This window comes from Protopterus annectens, chromosome 10.part0, assembly GCF_019279795.1.
Source record: "Protopterus annectens isolate FY-2018-M chromosome 10.part0, PAN1.0, whole genome shotgun sequence".
NCBI classification, from domain to species: Eukaryota; Metazoa; Chordata; order Ceratodontiformes; family Protopteridae; genus Protopterus; species Protopterus annectens.
Genome location: NC_056744.1, coordinates 1753191042 through 1753216218, shown reverse-complemented (window position 1 = coordinate 1753216218; position 25177 = coordinate 1753191042). Strand labels below are relative to the sequence as shown.

General features: G+C 44.8%; 1 protein-coding gene across 3 annotated transcripts in view; it reads right to left on the bottom strand.

The window, feature by feature from the left end:
- Window positions 1-25177, bottom strand: part of LOC122813975 — a 602906-nt gene that overhangs the window by 316375 nt on the left and 261354 nt on the right. For all 3 annotated transcript variants that reach the window (XM_044086536.1, XM_044086534.1, XM_044086535.1), the window contains exon 4: window positions 14091-14207. In XM_044086536.1, coding sequence (XP_043942471.1) covers window positions 14091-14207 — 117 coding nt within the window. The remainder of the gene's footprint in view (window positions 1-14090; window positions 14208-25177) is intronic.

Sequence of the window (25177 nt, the reverse complement as noted above, 5' to 3'; positions counted from 1 at the left end):
ACTAGGGAGTGGGATAAAATTAAACTGGAGTTTAAAACTAGATGGAAATGAAAGAAACAGAGATATGGTCAAGAAGCAGTAAGAATTATTTAGAGGGACTGACAAAAGTTTAAAGTATTGCAGAAAAGGGGGAATGTCATAGAACAATAAGTGGAGCAATTGCAAAATGTTAAACAGAAAATAACGGATTACATCAATAATATGCATGAGTTTATAAAGACTGCTGTTAAGCAGTTATTTTTTGATAATAACTCCAGAGCACAAAAACTTTTAGCACAATGACTCAGACAAAAAAAAAGTAGAAAGTGTTGTCACCAGGTTTAGGGAGTCTATAACAAGGAAGATAATGAGATCTTGTAGAAGTACTAGAAATATTTTGGAAGTTTTATGAAAGCCTGTACAAAGCAGAGAAATATGGAGATCAAGAAAAGGTACACATGGAAATGTTCATGGAAGAATTCAATATGCCAAGGTTAGCGGTAGATGAAGCTCAATTACTAACAGGATAGGAGGTGATGAGATAAAAATGGTGATATATAGTCAATCTACTTGAAAGTCCCCAGGAATAGGGTATATTCCTGTGGAAGTTTGGAAGCTAGGAGGGAAAAACGTAATACAAATCTGGAAGGTTTTGTTTAACTTTATTTTAACAAAAGGAAAAGTACCAACATCCTGGAAGAAAGCAGTGGTGACCATTTCAATTCCAAACCATGATTATAAAGTGTTTATTTTTATAATGGCTAGAAGAATGACAAAGGTGATGCCAAAATTGATTGATATGGATCAATGTGGTTTTGTGGAGGGAAGGTAAATATTTGATAACTCTAACAGAACAATGATGATCCAGAGGGAAGAAGAATGTAAGAAAATACCACTGTTGTTGGTGAGTCTTGATGCACAGAAAGCATTCAACAAAATAAGCTGGGATTTTATGAGCAGGGCAATGGAAGCATTTGCTTTCCTTGATAAAATTATACATTTGGTTAGGAGGATATATGAGAGATCAGAGGCATAAATTAAAGTGGATGGGTTCCTCTCTGATAATTTCTGCTTGGGCAGAGGAACCAGGCAGGGGTATCCTATTTCCCCATTGTTATTTGCAGTATAGTTAGAACCATTGGCAAAGAAAACAAGGGACTCAGAAATTCAAGGATATAATTGGTATGATATAGGATATAATTGGTCACTGAAAGTTGGGTTTATTTGCAGATGATATTATTTTACACCTGATAAAACCAGAAAAGGGCATCTCAGTATTGTTGAACATTTTGAGCCAGTTTCATGTCTTTTCAATATACAAAATTAATGAAGCTAAAACAAAGGCAATAGATGTAAACTATATACCTACACACAAATTTGGTTCAGCAATATTCATATTTATGGGGACAAGATAAAATGAAGTACTTAGGAGTATGAATTACAAGGATTATTTTATGGCAGTGAAGGGTATGTGGGAAGAGACTAAACAAAAGATAAAACCGAGAAACTGTTAGCTCTTGCCTATGCATATGGATAGCAAGATGCAAGCAGTAAAAATGTTTTTAGTTTCTTTAGTTTTACACACAGGTCAAGCATATTTTTATCAACCAGAGGAGAAGTTGTGGATAGCAATTAATAAAGAGCTGAAGGAATTTTTCTGGGAGGGGACGACGGCAAGAGTCAAGTGGGATAAGCTGATTCTTCCAATAGAACAAGGTGGTTTAGCATTACTTCATTTGAAGGGTTATTTCAGAGCTACACAGTTAAGGCTCTGTACAAAGAATAAGCAGAAAGCTATAATTCAAAGTGGAAAGGGATGTTGAGGAAAGAGAGGTAAGCTCAAGAAACAAGAAAAGAGTGGGATTTTGGATGTAGATCCTTATGGAGAGTAACAATAACCATACAGAATATTATATTCCTAAAGTACAGAAAGTATTCTAAGAAGTAAGCCACCACTGGAATGGAGAAAGGAGATATGGATGACTGCAATTAGGGATACAGACAATGCGTAAGAGGGGGCTGGAATTTATTGGAAAAAAATAGCAAAGGAACCAAGATATTGGGAGCAAATAATTAGAGAAGGGAAAGGTAATAGTATGTGAAGAGGCCAAGAATTTATTTGAACTTCAGGCTACAGATTGCCTTCCCTATTAATGATTGACATCAGAGTATAGGAAAAAGATAAAGAAAGAGGGGGATCCTAAGTGAAAGATCAGCATTGGAAGAGTTTTTGTAGAATCTAGAACAGAAGCTGCTTATAAAAAAGGGATCATTAGTAAAGTGTATAAAACATTGCATGATAACTGTTAGAATCAATCAGGGGAGGTTAGAAAGGATTGAAAAGAGAGATTGGATAAGCAATTCACAAAGAAAGAATGAGGGGATATATGTATGTCTCCCAAATATGAAACAAAGTCTAGAAGATTTCAGATATTTGCTCGGAAGTGTTTACATAGCTATTTTTATACCCCAAGAAGATTCCAGAGTATTTTTCCTCAGACAGATAGCAGATGTTGGTGGTGTGATGGGGAAGAAAGAGGTGATAGGGAACATATTTTTCTGGGAGTGTAATAAGTTGGCAGACTTCAAAAATTCCCTACAGACTACTTCATTAGAAATACTGGGTGAGCAAATTGGTATAACTAAGAAAATATTTTTTTTCATCGATGATACAGAATTGGAATTACATAGCCATAGTAAGGCCTTGCTGGGTCTAATTATAGTGGCTGCCAAAAAAAGCAATCACTAAAAAATAGAAATCAAAATCTAAACCAACTGTGCTAGAAGTAATGAATATAGTAACATAGATAAAAGAAGTGGAATTGAGATCTTAAGAGAAGTGTAGGAGCAAATTACAAAGAAAAACTTGGGAATTGTGGGAGCAATGCATGCAGAATATCATTTTGGAGGAGGAATGAGATTTAAAAGAAGGCAGGATTTGAATGAGCTATATAATGTTTGACTGATGGTGACTGGATAGATTATAACTGATGTATAAAGTTTGCAAATAAAAATATGTCAATATGGTTTGTTTTCATATTTATATAAATGTATGATTATCTATGTCCTAAGTAATCATTTAATAAATATGTTTCTTATTAAAAAAGCATTCAGAAAATGTTTACATGTGAGGATGTTCACATATAAAGCTCAATCTCCAGTATCCTCATTCCAGTGGTCACATAGAGGGAACTATCCAAGCAGTAAAAAAAATCTCATCAGAAAGAGTTGTAGTAAAAGCTATGAGCACTGTTATCTCACAGTTCTGAGAACTCAAGGAATGAGCTTCACCATCTCATCTATTAATGGGCAGAAGCTGAAATCAGATTATCCACTTCAGTTACATTACTGATATCTGAAAATCAATGTGCAGTAAAATAAATATTGGAAACAGATACAGAAGTATGACTGTGAAAGGAAATGCAGATGGAAGGAGATTAAGAATGAAAAACACACAGTAAAGTATGTAGCCTGAAGATGACGTTATTGACAAAGCAGCAGAAGCACAATCCTATGCAGCTCATAGGGAAGATGATAAGCTGTATACAAGAAACTGCACACATCTGTACAAGACAAATACTTCCAAGTTACAGAAAGAAGAAGAAACAGAAGTTTCACAACCAGTCATGTAACAAGAGAATGGTGGCAGTGAGAACTGATCAAGAGTTGTAGAGAAGCTTGTGAAGACGAAGTTGTACCTTCAAGTGAAGGTGTTATATATCCAGATGAGTCGGAAGAAAAACCTCATGTCGAGTGTAAACAGTCCAGTTAACAGATATATGGACTGTTCCAGAGTTTAAAATGTGTCTAAGGACTGGAAACTTCATTAAATGAAATGTGTTTTGAAAATGTAAAAAAAAAGTTTATTAATTGTGATGTACGCAATTAATGCTTAGGGGCACTGTCAGTACGAAGGTTGTGAATCTAACATATAAAGCCTTATTAGAGATTGTCTGGATTATCATTTTTGTTTCATTTCCTTTCTAGCTAAACTTTTAGTTATGTACTTACCATAACTTTAGATGTTTGGGATCCATCTCGCCTACATTCTGTACTGATGGGTTCGGAGCCGATCCTCAGCTCCGACTCGGCACGCTATACTATAGAGCAAAGTCTCTAATTGGCTGAGCTATTCTATATCCCAGGATGCACCACCACTACTTCCCCAGATCTTGTTTGTCCGCACACATGCACACAGACATAGACAGTTGAGATAACATTGCCAGGTGTTTCAAGATGAAACGGCTAAACTGAACCGTCCGGTCTCTTCTGATCTCCAAGGCAGGGGGAAGGAGGGTGGGTATTAGGAATGTAGATGGATCCCAAACATCTAAAGTTATGGTAAGTACATAACTAAAAGATGTTATGTGATCCTATCTCGCCTGCATTCTGTACTGATGGGACAGCGTCCCTAGCACCTGATTCCTGGGTGGCTCACTGGAAAACACTCCTGAGAACTGTGGAACCGAAGGAAGCTCACCCCCGAGATGCCACATCCAATTTGTAATGAGAAATGAAGGTGTGAGGAGAAGACCAGGTAGCCGCAGCACAAATGTCACCAATGGCAAGCTTGGAATGAAAGGCTGTCGAAGTAGCCATAGCCCTTGTAGAATGAGCTTTCACAGTAGTTGTAAGCTCTCTATTAGAAAGAAGGTAAGTATGACTGATACAGTCTCTGATCCACTTGGCAATGGTGACCTTCGTGACGGCTTTGCCCAATTTATTGTCCGAAAAGGACACAAACAACTGATCGGTTTTCCGTGTTTGGTGCGTCCTATCTAAGTAGAAACGCAACTGCCTGTGAATATCTAATGAATGGAAGATGTATTCCGCTCTGTCTGAGTAGTTTGGGAAGAAAACTGGGAGTTCCAATGACTGTTGAAGACAAAAACTAGAACAAACTTTGGGAACAAAGGATGGATTAGGTCTGAGGGATACTCTATCCTTGTGAAAAACCAGGTACGGTGGTTTGACACAAAGGGCTTGAAGTTCCGAAACTCTTCTGGCTGATGTAATTGCCACCAAAAAAGCTGTCTTCCAAGAAAGAAATGTCAGGTCACAAGTTGCTGCCGGTTCGAAGGGGGAAGAGGTCAAGGCACCTAATACGAAATTAAGATCCCACGGTGGAGCGGGATGAGAAATCGGAGGTCGTAGCAGCCCAGCACCTTTCATGAAGGCTTTACACAACTTATTGCTCATCAAAGGTGAGTCTGTACTTTCATGAAAATTAGAAATAGCTGCCAATTGAACCTTAATGGTAGAGACCGAAGAACCTTGATTGAATAAGGAAGCTAAAAATTTCAAAACTTCTGACACCGGGGCAGTAATGGGATCTAACCCCCGGAGTTGGGCCCAAATGGCGAATCTCTTCCATTTGCTGTTATACATTTTTTTAGTCGAATTCTTGTGGGCCGAGGACAAGATATGTATGACTTCCGAGTCCAAAACCTGGTTCCTGACTATGGTCGGAAGTGGAGGAGCCAAGCTGTTAACCTCAACGAGTGAAGGGACTGATGGAGCTGTCCCGACTGGTGGATCAAGAGGTCTGGAACCTGGTCCAGGAACCATGGACCGTCCAGTGCGTATTTCCGAAGAAAAGGCAGCCAGACTTGATGAGGCCAGTATGGGGCAATTAAAATCATCTTGCACTGCAAGTGAATCGCCTTCTGGATCACCCTGGGAAGAAGGGGAACCGGTGGAAAGGCGTACAGTAGGCCGGTGGGCCAAGCTTGGACTAGGGCGTCCTTGGGAATCCCCCCCGGTACTGGGGTGAGAGAGAAGAACTGTAGACATTTCGTGTTGAGAGGAGTTGCAAAGAGGTCGCAACAAGGAGTTCCCCATCTTCTGAAGATCTGAGTTGCCACTCTGTCATTCAGAGACCACTCATGCGGGGAGAGAATAGTTCTGCTCAGTCTGTCGGCTATCACATTGGATCTCCCCAGAATGTGTGTTGCTACCAAGAAATGGTTGGTTGCAACAGCCCAATCCCATACTTTCATGGCCTCTCTGCAAAGGGGGTAGGACCTGGTCCCTCCCTGCTTGTTCAGGTACCAGACTACTGACATGTTGTCGGACTGAACAGCAATCATGCCCTGGGGGAGGTAACTGTGTAGTGCTTGTAGGGATAGAAGCACCACCCTCATTTCCAGTATGTTGATGTGGAGGAAACTCTCGTCGGGGTGCCACTTGCCTTGGACTGACCTGCCCAGGTAATGTCCCCCCCACCCCGTCTGGGAGGCGTCCGTAGTCAAAGTGGCCACTGGTGGTGGAGGAACGAAGGGTCGCCCCTGATCCAGGTTGGAGGAAAGAAGCCACCAACGGAGGTCCTGTTTGCATGTCTCCGTGATCATAATGAGGTGACTGAGAGGGTGATCCTGATACGACCACTGGACTGACAGGAGCCACTGGAGAATCCTCATATGCAATCTTGCTAAGGGAACTAGGAGAACGGTAGCTGACATGGAACCCAACAGTTGTAGGACCATCCTGGCTGGGGCTCGGCGTTTGAAGAGCAATGCTCGGACTTGAGATTGTAATATTTCTATCCTCTCTGTAGGAAGATAGACCCGCATTTGCTTTGAGTCTATCTCTACTCCGATAAATCGTATGCGCTGAGATGGCAGCAACACAGACTTTTCCCAATTGAAGGTGATTCCTAGGGAGTTGCCTAGAGATATAGTGGCTGCTATGTTCTGTAAGAGTAGACACCTGGAAGTGGCAGTTAGTAGCCAGTCGTCTAGGTATGGAAATACCTGGAATCCTAGACTTCTCAGGTGAGCAGTCACCACCGCCAAACATTTGGTGAACACCCTGGGGGCTGTGGTGAGACCAAAGGGCAGTGCGCGGAACTGGAAATGACTGTCTCCCAGGCTGAAGCGCAAGTGTCTCCTGGACGCCTGATCTATCAGGACATGATAATAGGCGTCCTTGAGATCTATGGAGCACATCCAAACACCTTCCTCCAGCAGCGGGAGAATGGATTGTAAGGTGACCATCCGGAACTTGGACTTCTTGACAGAACGGTTGAGTTTGCTGAGATCCAAGATGGGCCTCATGTCCCCGGTCTTTTTTGGCACCAAAAAGAATCTTGAGTAAGTTCCTAATCCGGTCTGGTCTTCGGGGACCGGTTGGATGACTCCTTTTTGCAGCAGCTTTGAAATTTCGATGGCTGCGAGATCCCGTTGACTGGGTGGTGGGTCCGGGATTTTCCGGGATGGTGGGGGGGGCTGAGAAAATGGGATGTTGTAACCTCCGGCAATGATCTGGAGCACCCATCAGTCCTGAGTGATATTCTCCCAGGCCTTTAGGTGCCTCGAAAAACGACCCCCGACTGGCTCCGGAGCGGCGCAGTCGGGCAATCCTTCAGGGATGCTGGAAGGTTGAGGAGCCACAAAAGGACTTGCGGTCTCCAGTGTTGCGGGGGCCTCTGCCGCCTCTGGGACGGCGTCTTCCTGAAAAATTTCCCCCTCCTCTGCCTCTAGAAGGGGGATCATCCTGCTGTGAGGGGTAAGTCTTCTGAGATTTGCGGAACCACATTTTCCCCCCTCTTCTAGCCTTGGGATAAGGCCGGAAGGGAGTGGAAAACCGTGCCCCTACGGCAGTCAAAGTCTTACCCTCTTGTTCACAGCGGGTCAAGGTGTCCTTTACCTTGGGTCCAAACAAGGAGGACCCATCAAAGGGAGCGTCGGCAAAGGAAGACTTGAAGGCCTCCACAAAATGACACAGGCGGAGCCAGGCTTGTCTCTGTAGAGCAACACCTGTACCCGCCGCTCTACTCGCCCCTTCGGCCGCATATGAAATGAGCCTCATGGACGAGTTCGATATCGATGACAGAGTAGCCAACTGAGAGCTAACCGTCTGGGCCAACTGCTCAGGTAGGTTACCAGAGAGGGTATCTGAAAGTTCCTTGACCAGATCCCTCTGAAATCTGTTGAAGTGCGTAAGGTAATTCAGAGACCTTAAGGTAAAGGCTGCTAAAGTAAGGGTGCGCTTCCCATACCGATCCATACTCCTGGACTCTTTATTAGGAGGGTGGACGGACGTCGAAGCCTCTGCCACATCTTGCTGGGTAGCAGATGCCACCACCAGGGCATCTACGGCCACACCTTTAGATAAGAATTCCTTTTCTGGGGGGGCTGACAGAAATTTACTCGGGCGAGCTGGCACTGGTTCCACAGAATCCGGATGCTCCCACGCCCTTCAAGAGATCAAATCCAGGAGCTCATCGAAGGGCGGAGACACCCAGGAGGCGGAAGGCTGAGCCCCGAAGGCCTTGAGGAATACCGACTCCTCAGCAGAAGGGGGTTTGGACTGCCAGTCGCCTCGTTGCTTGAGGATTTCTAAGATGTCCACAAAGGAGACATCATCCGAGGACGACTTGGGGGACCCCTCCGCATCATCGAGGTCGGTGTCCGAGGTGAGAGACTCATCAGGCGAGCCGACGTGCTTCCTCTTACACTGTCTCTTCCTGGGAGGTTCCTCCGAAGAAGCCTCGGAAGGACCCCCAGGAAGGGAGGAATCCCCAATGGGGGTGACCTCAGGCCCCAAGGCTCCGCTGTCCTGAGACAGGGGGACAAGAAAGGAACAAGTCTCCGTGCCAAGGGAAGGTGCCGGAGAGATGGTGGAGGTAGCCAAGGAAGATTTGGCCAAAGCAGTCCTCATGGCCCTGAAGGCCGGACCCCCCGAGTCCTGGGAAGGTCCAACCCCCGAGGCCACAACAGTAGACGGCACTCCCGCAGCCGACGCACCGAGAGGGAGGCTCGGAACCGAAAGCATCGGACCCGAAGCATCACCCCCAGGGCCGACCGGGGAGGTCCGTGTACCGAACTCCGACCCGAAGGTCGGGGTTGGAGTAAGGGTCGGAGCCGACCCGAGAACCTCCACTGGCTCCACCAGCACCGACTCCAATGGTGCCGAGGCTGTTGGAGGAGGAACCAATACAACAGGGTGGACAATCGGCTCCGGAGCCGACTGGGCCGGAGCCGAGACTAACTTTTGGAAAACTGGAGACTGGAACAGCCTTTGAAGCACCCTGTCTATATCCGAATCGGACATCCTCGAAGACCGAGAAGAGACCGATCGGGCCCGAGTTGACTTCTCCGCCGGTTCCGAAAGACTAGGGGACCGGCTCCGAATAGTCTCAAGCAGTATCGGCGCCAAGGGAGATTCCACCAGCACTGAAATTTCCCTCGGAGCCGACGGGGACTTTGGCGCCGAGGTAGAAGAGTCTGAGCGAGCGACCTTTCTCGGCTCCGAAACCAATGGAGCCGAAGAAGGTGACCCGCCTCTCGATGCTCGAGCGCTCGGCTCCGAAGACAGGGGAGTCGAGGCTGGAGGCATCGAGGCAGACCGTTCCGATCTCGGCTCCGAAGTCCATGGAGCCGGCGGAGAAGCCTGCCTTGATTTCTTAGCTGTCGGCTCCGACGGACTGGTCAGAGCCAAAGACTTCTTCTTCTTAGAAGGAGAGGGGGAAGAAGATAAAGCCTCCTCAAAAGAAGGGGTGATGAGCCCCTTCAATATCAATTTGTTTTTCCTCTCTTGGAGGACACGAGAAGAAAAGGCGTGACACACACTACACGACTCTTGAAGGTGTTTAGGACCTAAGCAATAAACACATAGAGAATGGTCATCCGTGATTGACATCTTGTACCCACACTTGGTACATTTTTTAAAGCCCGAAGGCCTATGCTCCTTCGACATCTCTACAGACACACTCAAAAAAACAGAACAAGAAAAAAAAACTATCACCAAGGGACAAATCCCTCTAATTTAAACAGGATAGGCCCACCGGTAGACACTACAACACAGCTCTAGCAGAGCGCGAGGGCAAGGCCCCTCTAACTAAAACGGGACCTTGACGCTAGAAAAAAATATAAATTACTACACAAAAGTCAAGTAAATCACAATGTATGACACACTAGAAGTAAAGCGCGAGGAAACCCTTCACTAAATAAAGCGGGAACCTAGCGCTAAGAAAATCTACACAAATTCTCACAAAAAAAACACTTATAAACGACAAGTAGCTGTTAAAACAGCTTTTGAGTGAAAAATTAGGAATTTCCTGACAGAAAATTAGTCAGTAAATAGTACTTAGCCCAGCCAAGTCGAGACCACGTCTATTGCTATGAAGCGGCAAACGAGATCTGGGGAAGTAGTGGTGGTGCATCCTGGGATATAGAATAGCTCAGCCAATTAGAGACTTCGCTCTATAGTATAGCGTGCCGAGTCGGAGTCGAGGATCGGCTCCGAACCCATCAGTACAGAATGTAGGCGAGATAGGATCACATAACATCATGTTTATTCGCAAAAATTGAAGAGAGTTTATACAAAATATGTTATAGGTGTTATGTCAAAAACAAAATCATCACAGATTAAAATAACTTTCATTATACTCCATACAGCGGTAGCATTGTTACCTCACAGCAAGAGGTTCTCCCGTTCGATTCTCGGCTTGGCTTGGGAGTGCCTTCTGCGTGGAGTCTGCATGTCCTCCCCATGGTTGGGTAGCGTTTAAAAGACATGCGTGCGTAAATGGGCGTGCCTTCATTGAAGGTTGGGCATCGAGCTGGCACCTCAGCATTTCGTAAAAATCTACTGCCAATCATTAGCGGACCAGAGTTCTGCTGTGGCGACCCCTTACTGGGAAAAAGCTGTAAAGATAAACAACATACTCCATAAAATATAGCTACTTAAGGAAAGACGTTTTCATTATGCTTAGACTGTTACCAAGGAATTAAAATAAGGCAATAAGCTCTTCTTAAGTATCCAGGCCTCCCTTACTATCCTGGTAGAAATAAGAAATCTTTGTCCCTCATTCTTCTCCCTCTCCTTTGGCTGTTCCAGGACCAGGATCTCTGATGGATTTGCAATTGTCTGAACCATAGTCAGTGATCTATGCCTGTACACCACAGAGCTGACTTGTTATCAAAAGACTGAGAAACAGATTACCACAAAATACAAGGAAGAGTCATGATGCAGCTATGGTTGAAACAAACCTGCAATTGTTTATGGGTAAAACAAGTGCAATGTAGGAAAGGTTTCCAGGCTTATAATGTACTTGGGGACTCATGCCACACACACACACACACACACACACACACACACACACACACACACACACACACGTCATACTGGTGCTGTGCGTCATGCCAGATTACAGGACATATTTGTGTCCCATCCCACACACAGGCCATACTGGTGTGGTGGTCCATGCCACACATACATTACATATTAGTGCTCCATCCCACATACAGATCATACTGGTGTGATGTACCATACTACATTACAGGACATACTGGTGGTCCATGCCAGACATAATTATGGTCCATCCGCACACCAGTCATGCTGGTGTGGTGCTGCCAGGACATACTGGTACACCATGTCACATTAAAGGACATAATGGTGCTCGATCCCACACACAGGTCATACTGGTCTTGTGCTCCATGCCTCATACAGGACATACTGGTGTGGTGCTCCATGCCATATTACAGGACATACTGTTGCTCCATCCCACACACCGGTCACACTGGTGTAGTACTCAGCCATACTGTTGCTCCATTCCACACACAGATAATACTAGTGGGGCGCAAAATGCCACATTACAGGACATACTGGTGATCCATTCCACACACAGGTCATACTGGTGTGATACTCCATGCCACACTACAGGACATACTGGTTGTCCATGTCACACATATAAGCATATTGGTGCTCCATCCCATATGCAGGTCATACTGGTGTGGTGCACCATGCCACATTACAAGACATACTGGTGCTCCATCCCACACAGCAGTCATACTGGTGAGGTGCACCATGCCACATTACAGGACATACTGGTGCTCCATCCCACACATGTCAAACTGGTGTGGTGCAAGGTCATACTGGTATGGTGCTCCATGCCACATTACAGGACTTACTAGTGGTCCATGCCACACATACAGGACATATCAGTGCTCCATCTCACACACAGGTCATACTGGTGTGGTACTCCATGCCACATTACAGGACATACTGGTGTTCCATGCCACACACAGGTCATACTGGTGTGGTGCATCATGCCACATAAAGGACATATTGTTGTTCCATGCCACACACATGTCAAACTGGTGTGGTGCACCATGTCACATTATAGGACGTACTGGTGCTCTATGTCACACATACAGAACATATTGGAGCTCCATCCCAGACACAGGTCATACTGATGTGGTGCCAGGTCATACTGGTATGGTGCTCCATGCCACATTACAGGACTTACTGGTGGTTCATGCCACACATACAGGACATATCAGTGCTCCATCTCACACACTGGTCATACTGGTGTGGTGCTCCATGCCACATAACAGGACATACTGGTGTTCCATTCCACACACAGGTCATGCTGGTGTGGTGCACCATGCCACCTTAAAGGACTTACTGTTGGTCCATGCCACACACACAAGACATACTGGTTCTCCATCTCACACACAGGTCATACTGGTGTGGTACTCCATGCCACATTACAGGACATACTGGTGCTCCATGCCACACACAGGTCATACTGGCATGGTGCATCATGCCACATAAAGGACATAGTGTTGTTCCATGACACACATATGTCAAACTGGTGTGGTGCACCATGCCACATTACAGAACATACTGGTGTTCCATGTCACACACACAGGAGATATTGGTGCTCCATCCCAGACACAGGTCATACTGGTGTGGTGCTCCATGCTACATACAGGACATACTGGTGTGGTGCTCCATGCCATGTACAAGACATACTGGTGCTCTGTGCCATACATATGGTCATACTAGTGCTCCATCTCACACACAGGTCATACTGGTGTGGTGCTTCATGTCGCATACAGGACATACTGGTGCTCCATTCCACACATGCAGGACATACTGGTTCTTCATCTCACACATCTGTCATACTTGTTTGGTGTTCCACACCACATACAGGACATACTGGTGCTCTGTGCTACATGTACAGAACATACTGGTACTCTGTGCCACACATACTGTCATACTGGTGTTCTGTGGCACACATGCAGTCATATTGATGCTTCTTGCATCCTACCTGCTACTTTCCTTCTGCAGAAACACATACAGTTAAAAATAAACTGGACATTACTATAAACAGCTTGACAGCATTCTTGTTCCCAATTTTCTAAGAAAAGTAGTTATTTACCTAATACACTTCACTAGTGAAAAAAACAGACAGTATGATCTATAATGTCCACTGGAAAATCAGGTCAGTGCATATGGTCACTTGTGCATTATTCCCTTTGTTACTCCATTCATTTTGTCTGTATTGATTCAAGGGGCAAGCGTGTTACTCTCCACATACTAGCAACTCCTATATGAACTACAGACTGATCATCAGGCATTGGCCGAACAGAAGTGCAGTGCAAGCCGCATGGGTGACAAATGTTTCTTTAATATGCAAAGAAATCAAGTGAGTAGGGGGAGCTTGGCTCCTAGGTGAATGGAGGTAAGTATACAGGAGGAGCAGTGAGGGAGAAGGCAAAGAGTGCCAGTACAGTACTAAGTAAATGTAACATGGAGCATGTGAACAGTCAGATATGGCATGGAGCGAAAATGTGAACTTTGTATGTGTCTGTGAAGTGTATGAGAGTGAAAGATAGAGAGAGAGAGAGAGAGTGTGTGTGTGTGTGTGTGTGTGTGTGTGTATGTGAGAGTTAGCCGTATAACCAATATGAGAACAAAGGCATCACTGCCAATGTTGTCATTGTATATTTCCACTCAGTAAAATACCCACAAATATATTCTGTAATCTCCAGGTTTCTTTGTCAGCACATGATGGCAAACTGATATTCTCTCTCCCAAATCTAGTCTGGCACCTTCAACCTGAGGTACAGTAACACCTTAATGAAAGCATGAGGAGCAAGCATGAGTCTAATAATGGTAGAAAGGATTAGCATAAGATGTAAACTACCAAGAAAGTGAAAACAAACAATTTATGTAAGACTTTAGTTACCTTTGGAGGAATATTAGCTACAGGAAACACTGTTATTTATGTCTTCTTTAATGAAACATGCACCAGTTTTGGGAAAACCAATACAATGTAATGTATGTTTTCTTAAAACAAAATAATTAATAAAACAGACCTTTCCTCCTTTGGATGCATAAGTAGATTACTACAAAAAAGACTGAGACGACGAAATAAATCAGGATACCCACTGCTATTAGCCAGTAGCGATTTTTGATGAATATTTCCCACCAGCCTGAAAATAAAAAGAAAGGCAGCAGTGTTAAAAACCTGTTATGCTGTGAGTGTACACACACACACACACACACACACACACACACACACACACACACACACACACACACACACACACACACACACACACAGAGGCATATTCTCAACCATGCAACTGATTATGGATTACTCATACTATGCGAAGTAATTGGCACTGTGCCATGTACAAACAAATGCCTAAGTGGTACTGTGTGTCACTGGGGTCTCTGTTAACAATCAAATGGAAAATTCATTGAAAAAGAAGTTATGTACTCACCATAACGTTCCATCTGAGTAGTTATACTTCATTTTTCTTCAACCTGTGGGTATTCGGATCCATATCTGATCCGAGCCGGCAACTTTACAAGCATCTGCTCTGAGCTCCAAGCTCCTCCCCTTACCCATAACACATCACCATCTACTGCCTTCCCTCAGATCGAGTTTGCTGCAAACCAACTAACCAGCAACTCAAACTAGAAAGGAACCATAACATGATTATAACATGAGAAGGTTCGGGGGAAGGAGGGTGGGACAGTTGAAGAAAAATGAAGTATAACTTCTCAAATGGAACATTATGGTGAGTACATAACTTCTTTATCTGAAGTAGTTAACTTCATTTTATTTTCAACCTGTGGGACAGAGTCCCCAGCTACTCAAGCCCCTGGGAGGCCCTCATGGAAGGATATTCCGGAGCACGGCAGAGCCGAAGGATGCTCTCCCTCTAGAGATTAAATCTAACTTATAATGAGAAATGAAGGTATGCAACTTAGCCCAAGTTGCTGCCGCACAAATGTCATCCAATGACACCCTATACCAGAAAGCAGTAGACGTCGACATAGATCTGGTAGAATGAGCTTTAATCGGTCCAGGTGGAGACAATCCTTTGTCTTTGTAAATCTGGAAAATACATAGTGTAATCCATCTAGCTAAAGAAACTGTGGAGATGGCTTTACCCAAAAAGGGCTTAGAAAAGGACACAAATAACTGGTCAGACTTATGGAAGGGCTTTGTTCTGTGCAAATAAAAACAAAGTTGTCTATGAACATCTAGTAAATGCAGTTTACATTCACCTTTGTTCTGAAAATTTGGGAAGAAAACAGGCAGATTAATTGTTTGATTAATGTTTGATTCAAATGCCACTTTTAATAAGAAAGAAGGGTTTGTGCGGAGAGAAACCCTATCCTTATGGAAGATCAAATAAGGGGGCACAGCAGACAAGGCCTGAAGCTCAGAAACCCTCCTAGCCAAAGTAATAGCCACTAGGAAGGCTGTCTTCCAGGAGAGAAACTTTAAATCCACTGAAGCTGCAGGTTCAAAGGGGGAAGCAACCAAGGCCTGCAGAATCAAAGTAAGGTCCCAAGGAGGAACAGGATTCTTAACTGGGGGGCATAAAAGAAAAGTGCCTTTAAGAAAGGCCTTACACAATCTGGAAGAGGCCAGGGCATTCATGTTCTCGCTGACATGAAAATTTGAAATAGCTGCCAGTTGCACTTTCTAAGTGGAAGAACTGGCCCCTTGTTGAAAAATGCTGGCTAAAAAATGCAGTACCGCAGATACAGGGGCTGTAAAAGGATCCAGCTTTCTCTGAGATGCCCAAATAGAAAATCGTTTCCATTTACTGGGGTAAATCGTCCTAGTGGAACACTTATGAGCCGCCACCAGAATAGTTTTTACTGAAGACGAAACACTGGGAGTTCTGGCAATTAAGGGAACTGGTGCAACCAAGCTGTCAGCTTGAGGCTGTCCAGGTTGGGCGGACAAATGCCCAAAGGATGAAAATTGAGATCCGAGCAGGGATCTAGAATCCAAGGAGGAGCTAGAACATTAGACCAGAGGAAGGGGAACCAAACCTGATGAGGCCAGAACGGGGCAATGAGGATCACCTTGCACCCCAGTCGACAAGCCTTCTGAAGAAACTTTGGAATGAGTGGTAATGGTGGATAAGCATACAGAAGCCCGGGAGGCCAAGCATGGACTAGAGCATCTCCAGGGGGTTCCCCTGGTGAGGGAATCAGAGCGAAGAACTCACTGCACTTTGCATTGGTAGGAGATGCGAAGAGATTGCAGCAAGGCTGACCCCATGTAAGGAAGATCTCCTCTGTTACCAACTGCTTCAGAGACCACTTGTATGGCATCAGAATAGCCCGACTCAATTTGTCCTCTAAAATGTTGGAGCGTCCCAAGATATGTGTTGCAATCAGAAACCAACTGGTGGCGATCGCCCACTCCCAAACTCTCATAGCCTCGCAACACAGAGGGTAAGATCTGGTTCCTCCCTGTTTGTTGATGTACCAGACAACAGACATGTTGGCTGACTGAATTGCAATAGTTCCCAGAGGAAGAACAGTATGGAAGGCCTGCAACGCTAAAACCACTGCTCTTATCTCCAGTACATTGATGTGCAATCTGGTCTCGATCTGGGACCACATGCCTTGGACCATCCTCCCCAGATAATGCCCCCCCACCCTAGCTGGGAGGCATCTGTGGTCACTGTGGCATGGGCTGTGAATGGAACAAAGAGGCGTTCCACTACAATCTCTGTAGACTGGACCCACCAGAGAAGTGATGCCCTGCAGGCTTTGCTGATATGAATTGGGTATTCCATGGGGAGATCCAGCCAAGACCACTGTACTGCTAGAGTCCATTGTAGAACATGCATGTGAAGCTACGCACAGGGGGGGATAGAAATGGTGGCAGCCACAGAGCCCAAGGCTCTGAGAACATCCACTGCTGTCGGCAACCTGAGGCCAAGAATCAGTGATACATAAGCACTTAGGCTCTGGACCCTGTCTGGAGTTAGGAAGACTTTCAGTTGAAGGGTGTCCAGCCATGCCCTGATAAAGTCCAAGATCTGTACAGGATTCAAGAGTGACTTGGGAACGTTGACTGTAACCCCCAACAAGGCTGCAAGATGTAGGAAGAAGTCTCTGGCTTGGCAAAGAAGATGCTTGGTGGAAGCAGCGAGGAGCCTATCGTATAGGTAAGGGAATACCTGAATCCACTAAAGCCTCAGGTAAGCCACTACTACTGCCATTATCTTGGTGAACACCCTGGGGGCTGTGGTGAGACTGAAGGGTAGGGCTCGGAACTGGAAATTACTGGGTTCCAGCCATAATTGAAGGAATCTCCTGGAGCTTCTGTGTATCTTGATATGGTAGTAAGCATCCTGGAGATCTATCGAGCACATCCAGTTACATTCTTGAAGATAATGTAGAATGGACTGCAGGGTGACCATCTGGAATTTCTGTTTGGCGACTGCCAGGTTTAAGGTTGACAGGTCCAAAATGGGTCTGAGGTCCCCCGTCTTTTTTGGCACTAAAAAGATCCTGGAGTAAATGCCTAAGCTGGACTTATTGGGGGGGGGATGGACTGGTTCAATGGCTCATTTTTGAAACAGCTTGGAAACTTCTAGTGCTGCCATCTCCCTTTGAGTGGGTGGGACATCTGAGAGGCACTTTGGTCTGATTGGAGGGGAAACAAACGGGATGGTGTAACCTCTGGATATTATTTGAAGCACCCAATGATCTGAAGTTATGGACTCCCATGCCGACGGGTGCAATGATAATCTTCCCCCGACTGCCTGCAGAGTAGGACAGTCAAGCAACCTCTCAGGGCTGCTGCGCAGACCTGTCCAAGAAGGGATCCCTAGACCCAAAGTTCCTCGGACCCCCTCTGCCTCTGGGCCGGCATCTGTCATGTCCCCCTCTGCCTCTAGAGGATGAGTTGTCCAGAGAGTCCCAGGAAAACTGAGATTTTTGGAACCACATCTTCTTTTGCCCTCTCTGATTCTGGGAAAATAATCTTTGAGAGTTAGAGAAGCAGATTCCGATGGCAGACAAGGTCTTCCTGTCTTTCTCACTCTGGACAAGGGTGTCACGGATGGTCTTCCCAAAGAGAGAAGAACCATCGAAGGAAGCATTCGTAAAAGACGCCTTGAAGGGGTCAGCATATTGACACAGTCTGAGCCAAGCGTGTTGCCTCATAGCAACGCCAGTCCCAGCCACCCTAGCTGCTCCTTCTGTAGCACGAAAAAGGAGGCACATGGACATGTTCGACACAGATTTCAGAGTAGACATCTTTGCAGAAAACAGATGCTTGTCCTCCTGCAACAAAGGCTCTGGGGGCGACTCAGCTAACTCCGTGACTAGGTCCCGCTGCAGTCATATGATGTGTGCCAAGTATTTCAGTGCTTGGATGGAAAATGTTGCTGAAGAATAGACCCACTTCCCAAATCGATCCAGAGTCCTGGATTCCTTATCCGGAGGGTGGACTGAGGAACTCTCTTCAGCCAGTTCCATTTTAGTGGCTGCTGCAACCACCATAGCATCCACAGGGGATCCTTTATACCATGCCGGTCTGTCAGAGGGTGGAGAGAGAATTTTGTCTGGGAGCTTTGGTATTGGTTCTACGGTGTCGGGCTCCTTCCATGCCCATGTGGTGATGAGATCCACTAAAGAATCTGCCAGCACGGACACCCAGGAAGTAGATGGGCCCATGCCAAAAGCCTCCAGGAACACTGATTCATCAGTAGAAGGTTTTGGGGCTGACCAAACTCCCCTCTGGCGGAGGATCTCCATGATGTCTCCAAAGGAGACATCCTCGGGAGGTGACCTGGGGGAACCTTCTCCTTCATCTAAATCAGTATCCTCGGTAAGGGACTCAGGGGAGTCCAATTGCCTCCTTTTGCACGTGTGCTTACGATGCCCCTCCTCAGTGGGACTCTCTGAAGAGGGCTCGTGAGCAGTGGGGAGTTCCTCCAGGGGAACCTCCTAGGGCTCCTGTAGCACGGGTTGTCCCTGAGACAAGATGAAGGGAGTCGCAACCGAGTCCGAGGGAGTCTGGGTGGAATCCAAGGGAATAGGCTGGGGTCGCGATCCTTGGGAGACAACCCTCTCCACCACGTTGAATGCTGAGGGAGAGTATACCTCCTTAGAGACCAACAAGGATGAAGCTCTTCCTGGGTCCGTCGTAAGGATTGGGGCTGAGGCTAGGGTAGCCAGAACTCTGAAGGAATGGTCTGGATCTGACAAGGTTGGAGCTGAAGACACATCCATCCCCTCAGGTCCGACTCCCAGTTTTCAGCCCCGAGAGCTGCTCGGATCCGAGCTAGTCAGATACGAGGAACTCAAGGTAATTGCCGGAGTCGAGGTTGGTGGAACCATCAGCGCCGAATCCTCAGCTCCGAAGATCCTCGGATACATGTAACTCTAAACCAAAGGCCGGATCGGGGAAGGAGAAATTGGGTCGAAGAAAGGCATAGCGGTCCCCCCCTCCAGAGGGAGAGGGGCCTGGCAAGACTCACATCTGGATTTGGGTCAGAATGAATCTCCTCATCATCCTGTCCATGTTCATTTCTGAAAGACTCCGAGTCGAGCGAGAGGGAAGTGACCGACTTGGATCTGGCTGGTCGCTGGGAGGACCTGGAAAAAGGCCTCGGCTCCGGGGAAAATCTGGGGGAGTGGAGATGAGGAGAAACAGGTCTTGAAACTTTAGAAGGCGGGCTAGGGAAGGCCTCCTAATCAGGAGACCTCTTACGGGGCCTATCCCCTTTCTTCTCCTTGTCTCTCCCTCTTTCTGGATCCTTTTGTCTGTCCTTTTTGTCTTTGTCTCTCCCTTTGCTAACATCCCCTTCAGCAGGTCTAGCGGGAGGGTGAGTCCCAGCCTGAGGGTGGGATTGGGCAGGAGTTGCAGTAGAAGAAGCCGAGGCCGTGGCTGTTGATGAATCTAAGGTCGACGCTGGCAGCAGGCCTTTTGCCACGAGTTTGGCCTTCCTGTCACTAAGGGCCCTAGGAGTGAACCCTACACAAATGCTGCATTGGACAGACCACTGTGAAACTCCCAAGCAAACACACAGAGTGTGGCCATCCGCTGGTGAAAGCTTATGGCCACACTCTGTGCATTTTTTAAAGGTGGGTTTAGGCTGATCAGACATCGCAGCAATAAAAAAGACCACACCCAGTCACTAAGAAACAAACTAGCCTGACCACGCACACACTAAGGAAGGGAAGGAACTAAACAAAACTATCTCACTTTTTTTTTTTTGAAAACCGACGAACTAGCGTAAGGGAGGAAAAGAGAAACTAACTCAGTGAAAAACTCACTAGAACAACTCCAAAAAGCACTTACAGTACCACTGAAAGCTCAGAGCTGCAGATATTACGAAGCTGATGCATGAAGTGGCAAATTAGATCTGGGGAAAGGCAGTAGATGGTGGTGTATTATGGGTAAGGGGAGGAGCTTGGAGCTTGAAGCAGATGCTTGTAAAGTTGCCGGTTCGGATCTGATATGGATCTGAATAACAACAGGTTGAAGATTAAATGATGTTAACTACTTCAGATCGGCTATTCATCGTACATAGACTATCAAAAGTTTCTTTCCTCAAGAGGCCAAATGATCATAAATAAGTTAATTGAACAATCATAGTTGGCCAAGATAAAGGGAATGGAACTAAAGCGTACTTACTGGTAACATAGGGATAAGGAAATCTGCCCTTTCCCCACTGTAGTGTGATCTCGGAGTTGGTAAATATAATTAGCAGGGGGTGTGTGGGGCTCAGCCCCCACGTAAGACGGTCCAGTGTTCACCAAATCCTTCTGTTGTGGGGGGTGCATTATATACACCACCTCCAAGATCACAATACAGTGGGGAAATGGCAGGTTTCCTTATCCCTACATTACCAGTAAGTATGTACTACTTCCATTTCCTTTATGTTGGCCAAATATGATTGTTTGATGAACTTATTTATTATTATCATTTGGCCTTTCAAGGGAAGGAACTTTCGATGGTCTATGTACAATGAATGGCCGTTCAATCGTTAAACATAGACCCGTCACTGTCCGTATTCTGTCCAGCAGAGATTACTCATGCAGTAGTATGTGCAGCTAGCTATTATTTAACACCAGGTGTCCTCACAGTACTATATGCAACTAGCATCAAAACCCCTTACAGTACAACATGCAAATAGCACCAAATACACACACAGTACTAATGCAAATAACACCAAATACCTTTACAGTACTCCATGCAACTAGCAATAAATACTCTCACATTACTACATGCAGATAGCACCAAACAGTTTCAAAGTACTACCTGCAACTAGCAACAAATACCCTAACAGTGCTACATGCAAGGAGCACCAAATACCCTAAAAGTACTACATGCAAGTAGTGCCAAATATCCTTACAATACTATGTGCAACTAGTACCAAATATCCTCACAGCACAACATGCAAGTATAACCAAAAAACCTAACAGTACTACAGGTAAGTAGCACTAAATATCCTTACAATACTACTTGCAACTAGCATCAGATAACCTCAAAGCACACCTCATAAGCTGCAGGCATTGAAAATAGGAACAAACACCCCTGACAAGTAGGCCAAAAATCTGGACATCTAACTGGCATATAATTAGCATAAATCTTGAATAAAAATTACCACAGAATTCTTCCAGCTTCCAACAGGAATGCGAGATGCTACTCAGAAATGCATGTTTTAAAAAGATAATGAAAATAATTATAGAAAAAGTATAAGGACATTATCAAAAAGCAGTATAAAATCTGTAAAATTTAATGAATTGTATTGCAAATTATGTTTGCTTCAAAGAAAGTGAGTTGTAAGATGTATAAATTATGGCTGCCAGAAGTACTTTGGTCATTTAATGTGTTTTCTCTGTGTACTACATGGCTTCAAAAACCATATGTGATGATGGGGATTCAGAAAATTGTGTGAAGGGGTAAATGAAGCCTGAAAATAGGAGCATACCTCCAAAAATAAGTACATGATGTCCCGAGGTATATCAGGCCAGAAAACAGGAACATTCCTTCAAAGTAGGTACACTTGAGAGGTCTGTCTCACAGCACTACATGCAGCTTAGCATCAAATACCCACACTGTACTACATGCAATTAGCACGAAATACCCTCACAATACTGCATACAATTAGCAACAAATATCCCCACAATACTACATGCAACTAACATCAAATACCTTCACATTCCTACATGCAGCTAGCACCATATACCTTCGGAATACTACATGCAGCTAACATCTTTGGGAATTTTTCCTTTTCCCCACTGCAGTGTGATCTATGAGTTGGTATATTTAGTTAGAGGTGTGTGAAGCCCTCCACATTTGGGGAGTGTGGGTGGTGCATTCCCCCACCTGGGTGGGTTTTAAATTTTTCTGTTTTTATGTGAACATTACATTGGCCCACTGGTTACTTATCGTGGGAAACATTGCGATGTAATGATTGTTTGTGGAGTTTGGCTTTCACCGAAAAGGGGTCAATGAAGAGGTATTCAATGTATAGAACTTTCTTTGAAATAATATAGATCCTCCTAACAGTACTACATGCAACTAGCACCAATTACCTTCACAGTACTACATGTAGCTATCACCAAGTACCCTCATATTACTTCATGTAACTAAAACTTAATACCCTCACAGTACTACATACAACTAGCACCTAATACCCTCACAATATTACATACAACTAGCATCTAATACCCTCAAAGTACAACATACAAGTACCAAATACCCTCACAGTATTACATACAACTAGCACCAAATACCCTCACAATACCACACACAATTAGTACCAAATACCCTCACAGTACAACATACAACTAGCACCAAATGCCCTCACAGTACTACATGCAACTAGCACCAAATATCCTCTCAGTACTACATGCAACTAGCACCTAATATCCTCACAATATTACATGCAACTAGCATCAAATACCCTTATAACAAGTACCAAATAACCTCACAGTACTACACACAACTAGCACCAAACACCCTCACAGTACTACATGCAATTAGATGCAAATACCCTCACAATAAGAGATGCAAACCAGCACCAGATATCCTTACACTGCTACATGCAACTAGCACCAAATACCCTCACAGTACTACATGCAACTAACACCAAAGACACAGTACTACATATAACTAGCACCAAATACCCTCACAGTATTACATGCAACTAGCACCAAACACCCTCACAGTACTACATGCAATTAGATGCAAATACCCTCACAATAAGAGATGCAAACTCGCACCAGATATCCTTACACTGCTACATGCAACTAGCACCAAATACCCTCACAGTACTACATGCAACTAACACCAAATACACAGTACTACATATAACTAGCACCTAATACCCTCACAATATTACATACAACTAGCATCTAATACCCTCAAAGTACAACATACAAGTACCAAATACCCTCACAGTATTACATACAACTAGCACCAAATACCCTCACAATACCACACACAATTAGTACCAAATACCCTCACAGTACAACATACAACTAGCACCAAATGCCCTCACAGTACTACATGCAACTAGCACCAAATATCCTCTCAGTACTACATGCAACTAGCACCTAATATCCTCACAATATTACATGCAACTAGCATCAAATACCCTTATAACAAGTACCAAATAACCTCACAGTACTACACACAACTAGCACCAAACACCCTCACAGTACTACATGCAATTAGATGCAAATACCCTCACAATAAGAGATGCAAACTAGCACCAGATATCCTTACACTGCTACATGCAACTAGCACCAAATACCCTCACAGTACTACATGCAACTAACACCAAATACACAGTACTACATATAACTAGCACCAAATACCCTCACAGTATTACATGCAACTAGCACCAAATGCCATCACAGTGTTACATGCAACTAGCACTAAATACCCTCACAGTGCTACATGCATCTAGCACCTAATACCCTCACAATATTACATGAAACTAGCATCACATACTCTCAAAATATTACATACAACAGGTACCAAATACCTCACAGTACTACACACAACTAGCACCAAATACCCTCATGTACTACATGCAATTAGCAGCAAATAACCTCACAATACTAAATGCAACTAGCACCAGATATCTTCACATTACTATATGCAGCTAGCACCAAATACCCCCACAGTACTACATGTTATTAGCACCAAATATCCTCACAATACTACATGCAACTAGACGAAATACCCTCACTGTACTACATGCAGGTAGCACCAAATACCCTCACAATATTGCATGCAACTAGCACCAAATACACTTATAGTACTACATGCAACTAGCATCAAATACCCCTCACAGTACTACATGCAACTAGCATCAAATACCCTCACAGTACTATATGCAGCTAGCACCAAATACCTTCACAGTACTACATGCAAGTAGCACTAAATACCCTCCCAGTACTACATGCATCTAGCACCAAATAACCTCAAAATACCACACGCAACTTGCTGCTGTTGCTCAGCACTGCTATCTTGCATAACACGCTATAGATTCACCTGTAGACTTCCTAAAAATCTCTGCTCATGCATCATCATATAATTGGCAGCATACTACCCTTACTGATGGTTGGCAGAATGATACGTAAACATGAATATAAACAAGAAATACCGATCATTCACTGAATTACATACATAACTTTTAGTTATGTACTCACCATAACTTCAGATGTTTGGGATCCATCTCGCCTACATTCTGACTGATGGGCTCGGAGCCGATCCCTCGGCTCCGACTCGGCACGCTTATGCTATAGAGCGAGGCCTCTAATTGGCTGAGCTATCTTTATCCCAGGATGCACCACCACTAATTCCCCAGATCTTGTTTGTCCGCATTCATGCACACATGCACAGCTTGTTTATATAACATTGTTAGATGTTTCAAGATGAAACAACAGGATACGGACCTTCTGATATCCTCTGATCTCCAAGGAAGGGGAAGGAGGGTGGGTTATTAGGAATGTGAGATGGATCCCAAACATCTGAAGTTATGGTGAGTACATAACTAAAAGATGTTATGTGATCCTATTTCACCTACATTCTGACTGATGGGACAGCGTCCCTAGCACCTAAATCCCGGGTGGCTCATTGGAAAACACTCCTGAGCACTGTGGAACC